The sequence below is a fragment of the Hyla sarda genome, chromosome 4 (genome assembly GCF_029499605.1).
Source record: "Hyla sarda isolate aHylSar1 chromosome 4, aHylSar1.hap1, whole genome shotgun sequence".
In the NCBI taxonomy this organism is placed as follows: domain Eukaryota; kingdom Metazoa; phylum Chordata; class Amphibia; order Anura; family Hylidae; genus Hyla; species Hyla sarda.
The window spans coordinates 416,229,191-416,246,557 of record NC_079192.1 but is presented as its reverse complement, the minus strand read 5'-3'; the positions used below and the strand labels follow the sequence as shown (position 1 = coordinate 416,246,557).

Genomic DNA, 17,367 nt, shown 5'->3' with positions numbered 1-17,367 from the left:
CTCCATAGTGGGGTCCTCCTGGGTCTCCTCCATAGTGGGGTCCTCCTGGGTCTCCTCCATAGTGGGGTCCTCCTGGGTCTCCTCCATAGTGGGGTCCTCCTGGGTCTCCTCCATAGTGGGGTCCTCCTGGGTCTCCTCCATAGTGGGGTCCTCCTGGGTCTCCTCCATAGTGGGGTCCTCCTGGGTCTCCTCCATAGTGGGGTCCTCCTGGGTCTCCTCCATAGTGGGGTCCTCCTGGGTCTCCTCCATAGAGGGGTCCTCCTGGGTCTCCTCCATAGAGGGGTCCTCCTGGGTCTCCTCCATAGAGGGGTCCTCCTGGGTCTCCTCCATAGCGTTTAATTTAATTTAAATGTGGACGGATAGTTCGCGCTGACACTGATGCTCCCCGAGACTGCAGGAAAGCTTGAATATCTTTGGAACTTGTTTGGGGCTGCTTATCCACCATTCGGACTATCCTGCGTTGACACCTTTCATGAATTTTTCTCTTCCGTCCACACCCAGGGAGATTATCTACAGTGCCATGGGTTACAAACTTCTTGATAATGTTGCGCACTGTGGACAAAGGCAAATCTAGATCTCTGGAGATGAATTTGTAACCTTGAGATTGTTGATATTTTTCCACAATTTTGGTTCCCAAGTCCTCAGACAGTTCTCTTCTCCTCTTTCTGTTGTCCATGCTTAGTGTGACACACACAGACACACAATGCAAAGACTAAGTGAACTTCTCTCCTTTTTATCTGCTGTCAGGTGTGATGTTTATATTGCCCACACCTGTTACTTGCCCCAGGTGAGTATAAAGGAACATCACAGGCTGGAAACAATCTTATTTATCCACAATTATGAAAGGGGCCAATAATTTTGTCCACCCCATTTTTGGAGTTTGGTGATATTTTTGGTGACATTTCCCTCCCTTTATTGGTTTAGTTCCAACACACACAAAGGGAATAAACATGTGTATAGCAAAACATGTGTTACTGCAATATATATACACACACAGAGGAGAGGAGATATTATATATATATATATATATATATATATATATATATATATATATACATATATATACAGAGGAGAGGAGATCTATATATATATATATATATATATATATATATATATATACAGAGGAGAGGAGATCTATATATATATATATACACACAAAGGGAATAAACATGTGTATAGCAAAACATGTGTTACTGCAATATATATACACACACAGAGGAGAGGAGATCTATATATATATATATATATATATATATATATATACAGAGGAGAGGAGATCTATATATATATATACAGAGGAGAGGAGATCTATATATATATATATACACACAAAGGGAATAAACATGTGTATAGCAAAACATGTGTTACTGCAATATATATACACACACAGAGGAGAGGAGATCTATATATATATATATATATATATATATATATATATATATATATATATATATATACAGAGGAGAGGAGATCTATATATATATATACAGAGGAGAGGAGATCTATATATATATATATATATATATATCAAGGAAGGATGCCGCAGCACACGGAAGGTTCAAAAGTGTAAACAGTGGTTTATTCCATGATAATACAAGTTAGCAACGTTTCTGCTGCCAGTGCAGCCTTTGTCAAGCAACAAAATGGTGACCAAACAAGATATTTATATGCAAATGAACAAACAAATCAATCAGATCAATTAGTGTGGATACAGTGTAAAAAATACATTTACGATATAGGGTAATTAAAACCACTATAATATACATATTGTACAAGTGCTCTGCAGTGATTTAAAATCGATATACATAAGCAAGGGCTGCAAGTAAAGTTATAAACAATATAACATTATAAATAGTCTTAACAAGATTACATGTGTACCTAATGATTAGGAACGGGGGCTGAATGGTCACGTGATCCCGACTCGTCTCCATGCAAACCGCCGTTGCTGTAGGTAACAGCGGAGCTGTGATGTGTGTAATCGCAGGACGCCAGGAGTGGCCGCGCGGCCCCACTGTGTCAGCTGACCAGGGTGTCACGTGACCGCTCCTAAGTCCGGGCATGCGCATTAGAAAAAATGATCGTTGTACTGCCATGGTGGTTAAGGGAAAAGGGGAGGAATCTAATCTATCTAGTTGAGGTCTCTCAGGGCAAAAGAGAGATAAGGAGAGAGAGTGTCCTATGTGTACATATAGTGGATAAAGATAAGTTTATAGGCATTATAAGTGTATAGATATTAAAAATGTGTGAAAAATGGATAAGAATAAAAATGTGTAGACATTAATACCCTGAGTATTTCCTCGGAAGGAAGGGTATGTAAAGAAAGAGATGAGCAGAAGATAAGTGCATATAGAGTGATATACAAAGATAGAAAAGTAAATTTAGATTAAAAATAAAAATAAAAAATAAAAAAATAAATAAATAAATAAATAAAAATAAAATAAAAAAATAATAGGAATAATAAAATAATAATAGTAGTAATGAAAATGAAATAAAGATAACTAAAAAAATAGATAAATAAATATAGATATAAAAAGTATTAAAATAAAATTAAAAATAAAGAAAAAAAGAATAAAAATATAAATGAAGATGATTTTGGTTGTAATCTGACCCGGCTCCACATATGATTACCACGCACATCGGGCTATAAAGGCCCAACACCTCAGTTGCCCGTGCTCACCCCAATATTATGGGGGAGTCACTCTGGGGCACCCAACGGCGTCAACCGTAAGTTTAGGTCCCCAGTATCAGGCCTATGGAGGTGGGAATCCACCAAGGGCAGCCCCGCATTCGTTTACTCACACACTGAGCACGGGTATATTAATGATTACTATTATCTGTAGTAAGTATGGGATGTTCCATATATATGGATTTATTACTTGCATAAATAAAAAAATAATAAATGAAAATAATAATACGTGAAAGTGATAATAGAGATAACAAAATAAATATTATAATAAAGAAAATAAATATAAAAATGAAAATAATAATAAAAGAATGAAAATAAAAATAAGGTAATAGAGTAATAAAAGATAAAAAATAAGAAAGATGAGAAAAAAGTGGACTGAGAACATGATAAGTGTATAAATGTAAGAAAGAATAAAGAAAAATGTGTAGACTAAATTGAATGTGCTCCAATTGTTACTTCACCATGGCAGAACTAGTCACCAATCAAGTTATTGTACAGTTTATTCAGAGAGGCGGCAACTGACAAGCAGGGATACTGATGACCACCCTCTGCCCACGAATATCTGTAAGAAAAGATACAATAAGAGGCAATTAGAAATAAAATAATGTCATAGTAGATATGATTATTACATACATAAAGGTCACCTTTCCTACTATGTGGTTACATCGAGATATTCTATCATCGTAATTATGCATTATAAATTTGGGGTGTAATGCTAAAGTCAGCATTGAGTCCTTTAGGCCGAAGTGCCTGTGTTTCAAAAATCCATTTGAGTTCCAGTTTTCTCAGTTTGTAAATGCGGTCACCCCCCCTCTTCAATGGGGGGATATGGTCCACAAGAACAAACTTGAGATCCCATTCCGAGTGGCCTTTTTCTGTGCAGTGTTTAGACACCGGTAAGTCTAAGCGTTTTTTACGCACGGTATATCGATGATGATTGATGCGAGTTTTAAAATCCCATGTGGTTTCACCAACATAGATGAGACCACATGGGCACACCAAAATATAAATGACATATGAAGAGGTACATGTTAGATAATGTTTTAAGTGATAAACCTTACCACTATACGGGTGTACAAACTTAGGTCCCTTCAACATCTGTGGACAGTTAATACAGTTATATTTATCAGTACAGAATAAAGGATCTTACCCTTGTTGCCAATGCATTAACTGTCCACAGATGTTGAAGGGACCTAAGTTTGTACACCCGTATAGTGGTAAGGTTTATCACTTAAAACATTATCTAACATGTACCTCTTCATATGTCATTTATATTTTGGTGTGCCCATGTGGTCTCATCTATGTTGGTGAAACCACATGGGATTTTAAAACTCGCATCAATCATCATCGATATACCGTGCGTAAAAAACGCTTAGACTTACCGGTGTCTAAACACTGCACAGAAAAAGGCCACTCGGAATGGGATCTCAAGTTTGTTCTTGTGGACCATATCCCCCCATTGAAGAGGGGGGGTGACCGCATTAACAAACTGAGAAAACTGGAACTCAAATGGATTTTTGAAACACAGGCACTTCGGCCTAAAGGACTCAATGCTGACTTTAGCATTACACCCCAAATTTATAATGCATAATTACGATGATAGAATATCTCGATGTAACCACATAGTAGGAAAGGTGACCTTTATGTATGTAATAATCATATCTACTATGACATTATTTTATTTCTAATTGCCTCTTATTGTATCTTTTCTTACAGATATTCGTGGGCAGAGGGTGGTCATCAGTATCCCTGCTTGTCAGTTGCCGCCTCTCTGAATAAACTGTACAATAACTTGATTGGTGACTAGTTCTGCCATGGTGAAGTAACAATTGGAGCACATTCAATTTAGTCTACACATTTTTCTTTATTCTTTCTTACATTTATACACTTATCATGTTCTCAGTCCACTTTTTTCTCATCTTTCTTATTTTTTATCTTTTATTACTCTATTACCTTATTTTTATTTTCATTCTTTTATTATTATTTTCATTTTTATATTTATTTTCTTTATTATAATATTTATTTTGTTATCTCTATTATCACTTTCACGTATTATTATTTTCATTTATTATTTTTTTATTTATGCAAGTAATAAATCCATATATATGGAACATCCCATACTTACTACAGATAATAGTAATCATTAATATACCCGTGCTCAGTGTGTGAGTAAACGAATGCGGGGCTGCCCTTGGTGGATTCCCACCTCCATAGGCCTGATACTGGGGACCTAAACTTACGGTTGACGCCGTTGGGTGCCCCAGAGTGACTCCCCCATAATATTGGGGTGAGCACGGGCAACTGAGGTGTTGGGCCTTTATAGCCCGATGTGCGTGGTAATCATATGTGGAGCCGGGTCAGATTACAACCAAAATCATCTTCATTTATATTTTTATTCTTTTTTTCTTTATTTTTAATTTTATTTTAATACTTTTTATATCTATATTTATTTATCTATTTTTTTAGTTATCTTTATTTCATTTTCATTACTACTATTATTATTTTATTATTCCTATTATTTTTTTATTTTATTTTTATTTATTTATTTATTTATTTTTTTATTTTTTATTTTTATTTTTAATCTAAATTTACTTTTCTATCTTTGTATATCACTCTATATGCACTTATCTTCTGCTCATCTCTTTCTTTACATACCCTTCCTTCCGAGGAAATACTCAGGGTATTAATGTCTACACATTTTTATTCTTATCCATTTTTCACACATTTTTAATATCTATACACTTATAATGCCTATAAACTTATCTTTATCCACTATATGTACACATAGGACACTCTCTCTCCTTATCTCTCTTTTGCCCTGAGAGACCTCAACTAGATAGATTAGATTCCTCCCCTTTTCCCTTAACCACCATGGCAGTACAACGATCATTTTTTCTAATGCGCATGCCCGGACTTAGGAGCGGTCACGTGACACCCTGGTCAGCTGACACAGTGGGGCCGCGCGGCCACTCCTGGCGTCCTGCGATTACACACATCACAGCTCCGCTGTTACCTACAGCAACGGCGGTTTGCATGGAGACGAGTCGGGATCACGTGACCATTCAGCCCCCGTTCCTAATCATTAGGTACACATGTAATCTTGTTAAGACTATTTATAATGTTATATTGTTTATAACTTTACTTGCAGCCCTTGCTTATGTATATCGATTTTAAATCACTGCAGAGCACTTGTACAATATGTATATTATAGTGGTTTTAATTACCCTATATCGTAAATGTATTTTTTACACTGTATCCACACTAATTGATCTGATTGATTTGTTTGTTCATTTGCATATAAATATCTTGTTTGGTCACCATTTTGTTGCTTGACAAAGGCTGCACTGGCAGCAGAAACGTTGCTAACTTGTATTATCATGGAATAAACCACTGTTTACACTTTTGAACCTTCCGTGTGCTGCGGCATCCTTCCTTGATGTCTGAATTGCCTTGACCGGGGCTCCACTCGCTGCTTGCACCGCTATCATAACATTGTGGGACGTGCTGCTCTAATTCTCTCGTGCTATATATATATATATATATATATATATATATATATATATATATATATATATATATATATATACACATATATACACACAGAGGAGAGGAGATCTATATATATATATATATATATATATATATATATATATATACACACACACACAAAGGGAATAAACATGTGTATAGCAAAACATGTGTTACTGCAATCCATTTCTGTGAGAAATACGGTACTTCATTTTCTTGAAAAAATTCAAGCGTGCCAACATTTACGGCCATGACTATATATGAATATATAAAAATAACTAAAAATATAAATAAAAAAATATATAAATGAATATCAATTAATAAATATAAAGGAATATATAAAATAAATAAAATATTTAAAAACAATAATATATAAATGTATCAATAAAATAAATATAAATGAATATATAAAAATAAAAAATGTAAATATAATTAAATAAAAAATATATACCGTATTTATCGGCGTATAACACGCACTTTTTAGGCTAAAATTTTTAGCCTAAAGTCTATGTGCGTGTTATACGCCGATACACCCCCCAGGAAAGGCAGGGGGAGAGAGGCCGTTGCTGCCTGCTTCTCTCCCCCTGCCTTTCCTGGGGGTCTAGAGCCCTGCTGCCGGCCCTTCTCTCCCCCCTGGCTATCGGCACCGCTGCCCGTTCTGTCCCCCTGATGCGCCGACAGCCAGGGGGAGAGAAGCGGTGCCGACAGCCAGGGGGGAGAGAAGGGACAGCGGCACCTATTGCCGGCGCCGCTGCCCTGTTGCCTCCCCCCATGCCCGGTGGCATAATTACCTGGGTCGGGTCCGCGCTGCTGCAGGCCTCCGGCGTGCGTCCCTGGCGTCGTTGCTATGCGCTGCGCGGCGCATGACGTCAGTGCGCAGCGCCGTGCATAGCAACGACGCAGGGGACGCGCGCCGGAGGCCTGCAGCAGCGCGGACCCGACCCAGGTAATTATGCCACCGGGGATGGGGGAGGCAACGGTGCAGCCGGCAGCAGGGCTCTAGACCCCCAGGAAAGGCAGGGGGAGAGAAGCGGGCAGCAACGGCCTCTCTCCCCCTGCCTTTCCTGGGGGTGTATCTGGGTATACACGCGCACACACGCACCCTCATTTTACCATGGATATTTGGGTAAAAAACTTTTTTTACCCAAATATCCTTGGTAAAATGAGGGTGCGTGTTATAGGCCGGTGCGTGGTATACCCCGATAAATACGGTATGTATTACTATTAATAAATAAATATAAATAAATAAATATTAAAAATAAATAAATACATAAAAATAAATTATATTTCTTTATGACTAAAAATGATATAATATATAAAATGTGTCACCATTACGGGGGACGTTCACCTTCTTACCTCTGTGACGGGTTGCGGAGCAGCGGTCTGTGTGGCTGCAGTTACCCCCGGGGGTTGCATGCCGCTGCTCTCTGAGTAAGGCTGTGGTACGCCACCCTGGTACCCGGGCTGTGCCAGACCCTCTGTGCGTATGGTAGGGGAGACCACCGACATTGGGTGAACTGCAGGGGGCAGACCTGTGTCCGCAGGGAACTGGGATGGCACTGTAGATGGGAAGACCTGGTATAGAAAACCAAACGCCTGATATAAACAACAATGCAAAATCATAAAAGGGCAATGACAAGACAAAAAACACACGACTAAAACATTCACTCTATGCCACAGTGACGTATCCACGGCTACAATCCTTGTACCCAACATAGAGGCTATGACAGACATGACCAGTGTGAACAGTGCCAACCCTGATCATTCAGCGCCAAGACACCACGAGGAGGGCGCAGGCGCCAGTACCTGGTAGGCAGTGTCTCCCGGGAGCAGCAGGGGCTCTGCAACTTGTCCCAAGGTGGCTGGCAATCCAATGGAGGGAGGCACGGGGTGCAGAGGTTGTGGGGGCACCTGTGTGACGGGCTGGAGAGTGACAGCAGGTATGTGGCTGGGAACAATAGCAGCCGGTCCAGAGGGAAGAACTGGGGTACCTAGAGAGGTTGGGGGCAATCCCGGCAGCACCTGCCCGAACCCTGGAGACATGGGTATGGGAAGGGCAGGGAAGCCAGCCTGCACTATGGCAGAGGGCACAGTCATTGGCAGCTGTGGTGGGGCACCGAACTGGGGCAGGAGGGGGACGGCCACTAAAGGCTGTGCCAGCGGCAGAAAGTGAGGCGGCACGGCGGCGGGGAGGAGGGGGTGAGGCTGCGGGGCGGGTGCTGGAATCACAGGCTCTCCTGGTACGGCTGGAAAAGGCTGGGAGACGGGGAGCTGGCAATGAGGAATGAGTAAAAGAAAAAAGATGACAAGCAAAAGAAGGCGTCAATTATAACACAACACGGATTATTATAAAGGCATGCAACAACAGGCGGCACAATGGGGGCGGAGGGGGTGACAGGGCATGCTGGTGCTTGTGGTCATGCACAAGAGATTATATATTATATATATATAGATAGATAGATAGATCTATAGATAGATATAGAGAGAGAGATTGATTAGATAGATAGAGATTATATAGATAGAGAGAGAGAGAGAGAGAGATTATATATATATATATATATATATATATATATATAGACAGATAGAGAGAGAGAGAGAGAGAGAGAGAGAGATATACACATATATATCACAACATGAGGGAGAGGATTAACCATTTGCAAACTTGCTTCGCCATTTAGTTCACATGCATGAGCAAGACTACAATTCCCAGCCTTCGGCTGTCAGGGCATGATGGGAATTGTAGTTTTGCAACCTCTATAGCAGTATTTCCCAACCAGGGTGTCTCCAGCTGTGGCCACACTACAACTCCCAGAATGCCTAATAAGTCAAAGGCTGTCCGAGCATGCTGGGAGTTGTAGTTTGGCCACAGCTGGAAGCACCCTGGTTATGAAACACTGCTCTATAGAGTGATGACCCATTACAGATACTGTATCGTCAACATGTAGGATTAATTCTACCCATAGACCATAAATCCAATAATAATCCCTCTCCCCTCTCCTCCGTTCCCACGCTGAGGCCCCTTAATCGTTCGCTCCGTTCTGCAGAGAGGTGCAGGACCTGCCGGCTGCAATGTCATTTCACTGAGCGGCAGGTCCTGCGCCATAACAGAGCGGAGGATGCTGAAGCCTCTGCGCAGAAGAGAGAGAAGGGGAGAGGGATTTTTCTTTTTTTTATTAAGGGAGGAACTAATGGGGGCTTCTACCTAATAGGGGGATGCCCTACCTACTGGGGGCTTCTACCTAATATGAGGATGCCCTACCTACTGGGGGCTTCTACCTAATAGGGGGATGCCCTACCTACTGGGGGCTTCTACCTAATAGGGGGATGCCCTACCTACTGGGGGCTTCTACCTAATAGGGGGATGCCCTACCTACTGGGGGCTTCTACCTAATAGGGGGATGCCCTACCTACTGGGGGCTTCTACCTAATAGGGGGATGCCCTACCTACTGGGGGCTTCTACCTAATAGGGGGATGCCCTACCTACTGGGGGCTTCTACCTAATAGAGGGATGCCCTACCTACTGGGGGCTTCTACCTAATAGGGGGATGCCCTACTTACTGGGGGCTTCTACCTAATAGGGGGATGCCCTACCTACTGGGGGCTTCTACCTAATAGTGGGATTCCCTACCTACTGGGGGCTTCTACCTAATAGGGGGATGCCCTACCTACTGGGGGCTTCTACCTAATAGGGGGATGCCCTACCTACTGGGGGCTTCTACCTAATAGGGGGATGCCCTAACTACTGAGGGCTTCTACCTAATAGGGGGATTCCCTACCTACTGGGGGCTTCTACCTAATAGGGGGATTCCCTACTTACTGGGGACTTCTACCATACAGGGAATCCCACCTATTAGGTAGAAGCCACCATTAGTTTGGTAGGTAATGCCCACTATCGAACTACTGGGGGCTACCTACCTATTGGGTCTACTACTTAATAAAGGGGGGGGGGATTCCCTACCTATTTTCTGGGGGCTTCTGTCTAATGGGGGGGGGGGGATTACCTACCTTCTGGGGGCTTCTATCTAATTAGGAGGATTCCCTACCTGCTTGGGGCTTCTATCAAATAAGGGGGATTCTCTACCTACCTACTTGGGGCTTCTACCCTATAGGGGATATATCCTACCTACTGGGTGCTTCTAATAGGGGTGGATTCCCTACCTACCTACTGAGGGTTTCTACCTACTAAGGGGATTCCCTAACTACCTACTGGGGGGTTTCTACCTAATAGAGGATATTACATATCTACTGGGGGCTTCTACCTAATAGAGGATATTACCTACCAACTGGGGGCTTCTACCTAATAGAGGATATTACCTACCTACTGGGGGCTTCTACCTAATAGAGGATATTACCAACCTACCGGGAACTTCTACCTAAAAGAGGATATTATCTACCTACTGGGGGCTTCTACCTAATAGAGGATATTACCTACCTATCGGGAACGTCTACCTAATAGAGGTGGATTTCCTGCCCATTTTCTGGGGCTTCTACCCAATAGGGGGAATCTCTACCTACCTACTTGGGGCTTCTACCATATAGGGGATATATCCTACCTACTGGGTGCTTCTAATAGGGGTGGATTCCCTACCTACCTACTGAGGGTTTCTACCTACTAAGGGGATTCCCTAACTACCTACTGGGGGCTTCTACCTAATAGAGGATATTACCTACCTACCGGGAACTTCTACCTAATAGAGGATATTATCTACCTACCGGGAACTTCTACCTAATAGAGGATATTATCTACCTACTTGGGGCCTTCTACCTAATAGAGGATATTACCTACCTACTGGTGGTTTCTACCTAATAGAGGATATTACCTACCTACTGGGGGCTTCTACCTAATAGAGGATATTACCTACCAACTGGGGGCTTCTACCTAATAGAGGATATTACCTACCTACTGGGGGCTTCTACCTAATAGAGGATATTACCTACCTACTGGGGGCTTCTACCTAATAGAGGATATTACCTACCAACTGGAGGCTTCTACCTAATAGAGGATATTACCTACCTACTGGGGGCTTCTACCTAATAGAGGATATTACCAACCTACCGGGAACTTCTACCTAATAGAGGATATTATCTACCTACTGGGGGCTTCTACCTAATAGAGGATATTACCTACCTACCGAGAACGTCTACCTAATAGCGGTGGATTTCCTGCCCATTTTCTGGGGCTTCTACCCAATAGGGGGAATCTCTACCTACCTACTAGGGTCTTCTGACCAATATGGGGGATTCCCTACTTACTGGAGGCTTCTACCTAACAGGTTGAAAATCCAAGAAGGTAGGTAGGGAATCCACTCCTAATAGGGGGAATTCCTTACCTAGGGAGGATTACCTACCTACCTACTACATATCTCCATTATTAGTGTCAGTGAGGGCCTCATGTTCGCCTATCGCCTAAGGCTTTACAAAGTCTAGAGCTACCTCTGCTGTCACATGACATTAAACAGTAGTACCTGTAATTGGTATTGGTGAGTACCAATATTAGTAAGTAGTATGGTATTGGGACAACCCTAGCCACAGGTTGGGGGACACTGCTGTATATGGTGCAGGAATCGCCATGAAGCATTCTGCAGGCAGGATCATTCATGCATTTGTGCAATAAGCTTAGTGTGACCAGTCACAAAATGGCATCATTAACAGTGTGAGTCTGGAGGGGGGAGCAGGAGGTTATCATGCAATTCTGATTCATGTGAGACATGCCAAATCAAAGGCAAGACAGTGGATCTGCAGCAAGATGGAGGAGTGGTGGGGGGAGGAGGAGGGTGCAAATTTTCATCTCAGACCATGAACCAGTGAGCAGATTTTGTGTTTCCGAAGGGGCTGACGGGGTGAACCGGATGAGCACCCATGTGCAATTCAGTGTCCCAGATACTCAAAGCAACCCAAAATGAGGCCTGTCTGCTACATACAAAGCTAAATAAACATTTCATCACTATAAAGTTGTGGATCCTAACCGTATCTTAAGACGCCCACTCACCTGCGGTACCCCGGCCGTGGAGACCACTTGGGTTTGGGTACCCATGGGTTGGGTCTGCACTGGTACACTGCTGGGCACAGCCGGGAGGGGGACCTGGTACTGGGTCGTCTGATGGGCCGGTGATGGCTGATGCTGCAGGCCCTAAAAAAACGAAGAGATAGTCGAAAAAATTCACAAGGGGGGCAGAAACTTTATCACTGCAGAGGATGACTTACACCGGTCGTACCTGAGTGTGAGGGACTGTCTGGGCGCCCACACCACCAGGCACAGATGTAGTCGGGGGCAGCAGAGGGACCTGCTATGAAAATACATAAAAGTTAGAGTTCTACCATAACATGAGTGAACCCTAAACTCCGTAAAAATCTACATTTTCTGCGCCATGACGCGTTTCGTTTGCTATGGAGTCACTAAAAACTTTTAAATGTGTCCTCCAGCATGGACCAGGCAGGCTCCAGATCAGTGTTTCCCAATCAGTGTGCCTCCAGCTGTTGCAAAACTGCAACTCCCAGCCTGCAGGCTGAGAGTTGTAGTTTTGCAACAGCTTTAGGCAACCTGCTTGGGAAACACAGCTCTAGATCAATGGTTTCGAAAATGCAGCTGTAAGTGTTGGTTAACTACAACCCCCGGCATATTAGGAGTTGTAGTTTAGCAACTGCAAAATTGTTTAAATAAATAAAATGTATGATATTTTTTTTTTTTATATTATTTATAGAATATATATATATATATATATATATATATATATATATATTTGTGTGTATATTTATATATATTCTATAAATATAAAAAAGTAAATAATATATTTCTAAATAATAATTTTGCAGTTGCTAAACTAAATATATATATATATATACACATACATATATACACACACATACACTTTTTTTTTTTAAAGGTAGAAAACCCCATTAAATCACTTGGCCCATTGTAGAACTTCTGCTTCTTACTATATGAATTTTTTTCGGAAATAAAATCTACAAAATTATTGAAGCTTGTATACCTGGATCCTACCAGGGCTTCGGAGTGGGCCTACAATACCAGAACCTGGGCTATAACACTTCTCCATTAGCCATTAAGGCCACAACCCTACGTGGACTATAATACAGAGAGACCTAGTATCTCCCTAGAGATGCAGCCTGGCCCATCATGGCTGCTCAGCAAGGCCCGGAAGGAAGCCCCATTAGGGCAATATAACTCATAGCTAATAACCTGGTGGCCATAGACAGCAGCCTGGGCAGGATAGGACACTCCGGACTGGGGGAAGCAGAAGATGACAGGTGGATCTTGAAGGAATTTCTGCGGGTAGATCTCCGCGTTCTGGCCGGATCCTGTAGGCAGAGGTGGTGACAGATATTCTCCTGGGTCAGAGGAGCTTCCAGAGTATTCAGAGCTCTGAGATCCATTACAGACGAGAGGAGAGGTCCGGTCCGGGCAAGGTTGGCCGCATTGCTCTTCCGTCACGGTCTGTAGACGGTTCTGCAGTAAGGTACTATAGGAGACCTCCTCCAGCTCCATGGAGCCGCGCCGGGCACAGTAGACGCGGTGGGGCACGTACATAGCGCCCTCGGGTCCGGATGAATGCACGTGAAACTCAAAGACGCAAGGCCCTTCGGTGCCCTGGGTGAGGACTGGAGGAGCAGACTGCGGCATGAACACCTGGTGGAGCATGATGTGTGGCTCCGCCGTCACCGGGGCGGACATACTTCCTAGAGGGGATGGCTGGTTGGCTCCAGTTTCCAGTCTCAGCACCGGACGGGCTAGGTAAGTCTGACCAGTCTGATAGTCGTACATGGAGCCGACTTGCGCCATCACTGGATCTTTCGGATGACCCGTTGCCGTTGCGGTGCCGTATGCTTCCACCTGTATGTTATAGGGCAGACTGGCCAGATAGACGGCTTCTACAGGGGGTCTCATCTGGTGGTCTCCGCCCGATCTGCCCTCTTGCCGGTGATTGGTCTCGGCAGATTTGCCAGTGGTTTTTCGTGGGGTGCTCATCCCATCCGACCTGCGATTGGTGGAGTCCAGGAGGGGACTGGGCCCGTGGGTTCTCAGGTGCCGGGCCTGCGACTCCAGAAAGGACGTGCTCTTTCGTCTCTGCGTGCTGCTGCCACTGCCGCCGGCCGCCTTGGGGGAGGAGAAGGTCGGCGGTGGAGAAAACGAAATGGGACGTTCGTGAATGGTCGGGAAATATAGCGGAGAGTCTGGGAGTGGTTGTGGTGGATGATGCGCCATGGATTGTGGCTGTATTAATATGGAGGAGATAAGGAAGTGAGACATTTAGACTGCAGGAAAAAAACAACAGACAAGACCGGTAACATGTATGACAGTCACCCACAAAACCCACAGAGATATGGGGGTGCGGGGAGGGGGGGGGACAAGACGTCAGGAAAACGTGCATTAAACGCGTGGCGGCTGGTGCACAAGCTGCATTAGTGGGGACATGAAGCGCCCTTGAGGCGGCTTCCTCATCTGCAGGGGTTATCACTTACCACTATGGCCATCACCCAGCTTTCCAAGGATTCTAATTACAGTATATCCATCTAACTTTATAATGGTTGCCCTTTTTTGCAGGGCGTGGGCAAATTAGATGGCACCCAGCTTTCCCAGCAACTGAGGACCTACAGTCGGCTGGGTGTTGTAGTACTTCTATGCATTAATGATACAATCAAAAGCAACAGCATCATGTCAGCAGCTGCTTGCTGCCATACAACCACTAATGCAGCTTGCATGAGGGGGAACAAGGCGGGCGACGTCAGGTGCAAGTGGGCGAGGGAGTGACCCATCTAAAGCAGCGCTTCCAAACCGGGGTGCCTCCAAAACTACAACTTCCAGCATGCCCGGAGAGGAAACCTCTAGGGAAACCATGGCCGGAGGATTGCCCTTCCCTTGGGCTTAGAGCAGTATTTCCCAACCAGGGTGCCTCCAGCTGTTGCAAATCTACAACTCACAGCATGTTCGGACAGCATTTGGCTGGAGGCGCACTGGTTGGGAAACCCAAGGGAAGGACAATCCTCCAAAACATGGTTTCCCTATAGGTTTCCTCCACTGGGGTTTTTCCCCTCTCCAAAGTGCTGCCTTTGCGCATGCGGGCAGTTTTAGTTGTGCCACAGCTGGAGGAACATCGGTTTGGAAACATCGATCTAAGGGGTGGAAATCTCCATATGCTATAGTGATTGTCCAAGTTTTGACTCCTCGCATAGCTCAATATCTCTGCTTGCAGTCAGATTCGGTCTTATATATAAAAAACAAACAAAAAAAACCCATTGCATATATAATATCTTCAAAAAAATTGCAGCGCCACACCTGACCACCAGGTTTCATGTGGTATTGCAGCTCTGAGTATAAGCTTTCAATACCAGAAATAGGCCATAGAAAGCGCAATTTTTTTTATGCAATTTTTTTTTTAAAGAAAGTAGCCAGGTTTTTTTATTTGTTTTTTTATTTTGTACAATGCTTCTCACAGCTGAGGGTTTGTTACAACTGTATCCAGTCTAGCATACACCGGATAAAAGTGTAGCAAATTTAACTGTGAGAAGTATTAGGTCAAAATGGCAAGCGTGCCTCCAGCTGTTACAAAACAATAACTTCCAGCATGCCCAGGGAGATGTAGTTTTGCAACAGCTGGAGGGGCACAGGTTGGGGAACACTGAGAACACATGACAACAAGGAGATTTCCGGGCCCCTAAAGGGTCACATACGTTGCAGTCCTGCACCATCAATTGGCGCTCGTTGCCGACAGTGCGCCCGCCTCGTCTTCCTGGGCACTAACCACCAGCCGCACGCATTTAATGGTAACTTATCTGCCATGCCGGGAGGTGCAGAGACAAGAGCACATACAGGGCTGGTATAGAGGGTGGGCAGGCTGCATCGCCGCTGCTGCCTGCGGACACTGCCGGAGTGCATGGGTAGGACGTTCTCTAAAGCCTTGGAAAGCTTGTCAGCAAAGGATTCCTCGGGGGACGTCCAGCAAGGAGAGGCGGGGGCAGATGAAGGCGTGCTGGGAGCGGATGAAGGAAGGAGAGGGGTGGAGGACAGGATGGGGACACACACTGACATGCTACGGCCCCGGCGTGGCTATGGAGGAAGAGAGAAAAACAAAAAAGACATACGACAGAATCAACATCACATGGAACACAACAATGGAGGTGACGTAATGGAGACTCTCCAGCTCCTGGGGGGAGGGTTCAAGGTATGTAACAGCCAAGGGTTAAAACATGGCGACCACTCCGGAGGAGGAGGAGACGACAGCAGGCAGTCGGCTCCGTCATATATGATTATACACAAGTCCTGTCATATCTGCTCAGAGTCCGGCTAATCCAACAGGAGAGAGGTGGATACAGGAGGCTCCAAATAAAAGATCAGAGGGATCAGCGTAAATCGGAGGAAAACTGAAACGTTAAACGTCGTGGAGGAAAGGAAGAGGCAGGGGAAGGGAGGAAGGAAAGAAGAGGCAGGGGAAAGGAGGAAGGAAAGAAAGAAGAGGAGGCAGGGGAGGAGGAGGAAGGAAGAAGAGGAGGCAGGGGAAGGGAGGAAGGAAAGAAAGAAAGAAAGAAGAGGCAGGGAAAGGGAGGAAGGAAAGAAGAGGAGGCAGGGGAAGGGAGGAAGGAAAGAAGAGGCAGGGGAAAGGAGGAAGGAAAGAAAGAAGAGGAGGCAGGGGAAGGGAGGAAGGAAAGAAGAGGAGGCAGGGGAAGGGAGGAAGGAAAGAAAGAAAGAAGAGGCAGGGGAAGGGAGGAAGGAAAGAAGAGGAGGCAGGGGAAGGGAGAAAGGAAAGAAGAGGAGGCAGGAAGAAGAGGAGGCAGGAAGAAGAGGAGGCAGGAAGAAGAGGAGGAGGAAGGAAGAAGAGGAGGCAGGGGAGGAGGAGGAGGAAGGAAGAAGAGGAGGCAGGGGAGGAGGAGGAGGAAGGAAGAAGAGGAGGCAGGGGAGGAGGAGGAAGGAAGGAAGAAGGAGGCGGCAGGGGAGGAGGAGGAAGGAAGGAAGAAGGAGGCGGCAGGGGAGGAGGAGGAAGGAAGGAAGAAGAGGAGGCAGGGGAGGAGGAGGAAGGAAGGAAGAAGAGGAGGCAGGGGAGGAGGAAGGAAGGAAGGAAGGAAGAAGGGGAGGCAGGGGAGGAGGAGGAAGAAAGGCAGGAGAGGAGGAGGAAGAATAAGAGGCAGGGGAGAAGGAGGA

General features: G+C 44.5%; 1 protein-coding gene across 1 annotated transcript in view; it reads right to left on the bottom strand.

Annotated features, from left to right (window-relative positions):
* WNK1 (WNK lysine deficient protein kinase 1) overlaps window positions 1-17,367 on the bottom strand; it is a gene marked incomplete at its 5' end in the record, with an annotated part of 87,525 nt that overhangs the window by 33,271 nt on the left and 36,887 nt on the right. The window contains 6 exon segments of the mRNA XM_056517857.1: window positions 7,571-7,789; window positions 8,021-8,485; window positions 12,205-12,345; window positions 12,431-12,499; window positions 13,414-14,445; window positions 16,042-16,278. Of these exon segments, the coding sequence (XP_056373832.1) occupies window positions 7,571-7,789; window positions 8,021-8,485; window positions 12,205-12,345; window positions 12,431-12,499; window positions 13,414-14,445; window positions 16,042-16,278 (2,163 nt within the window).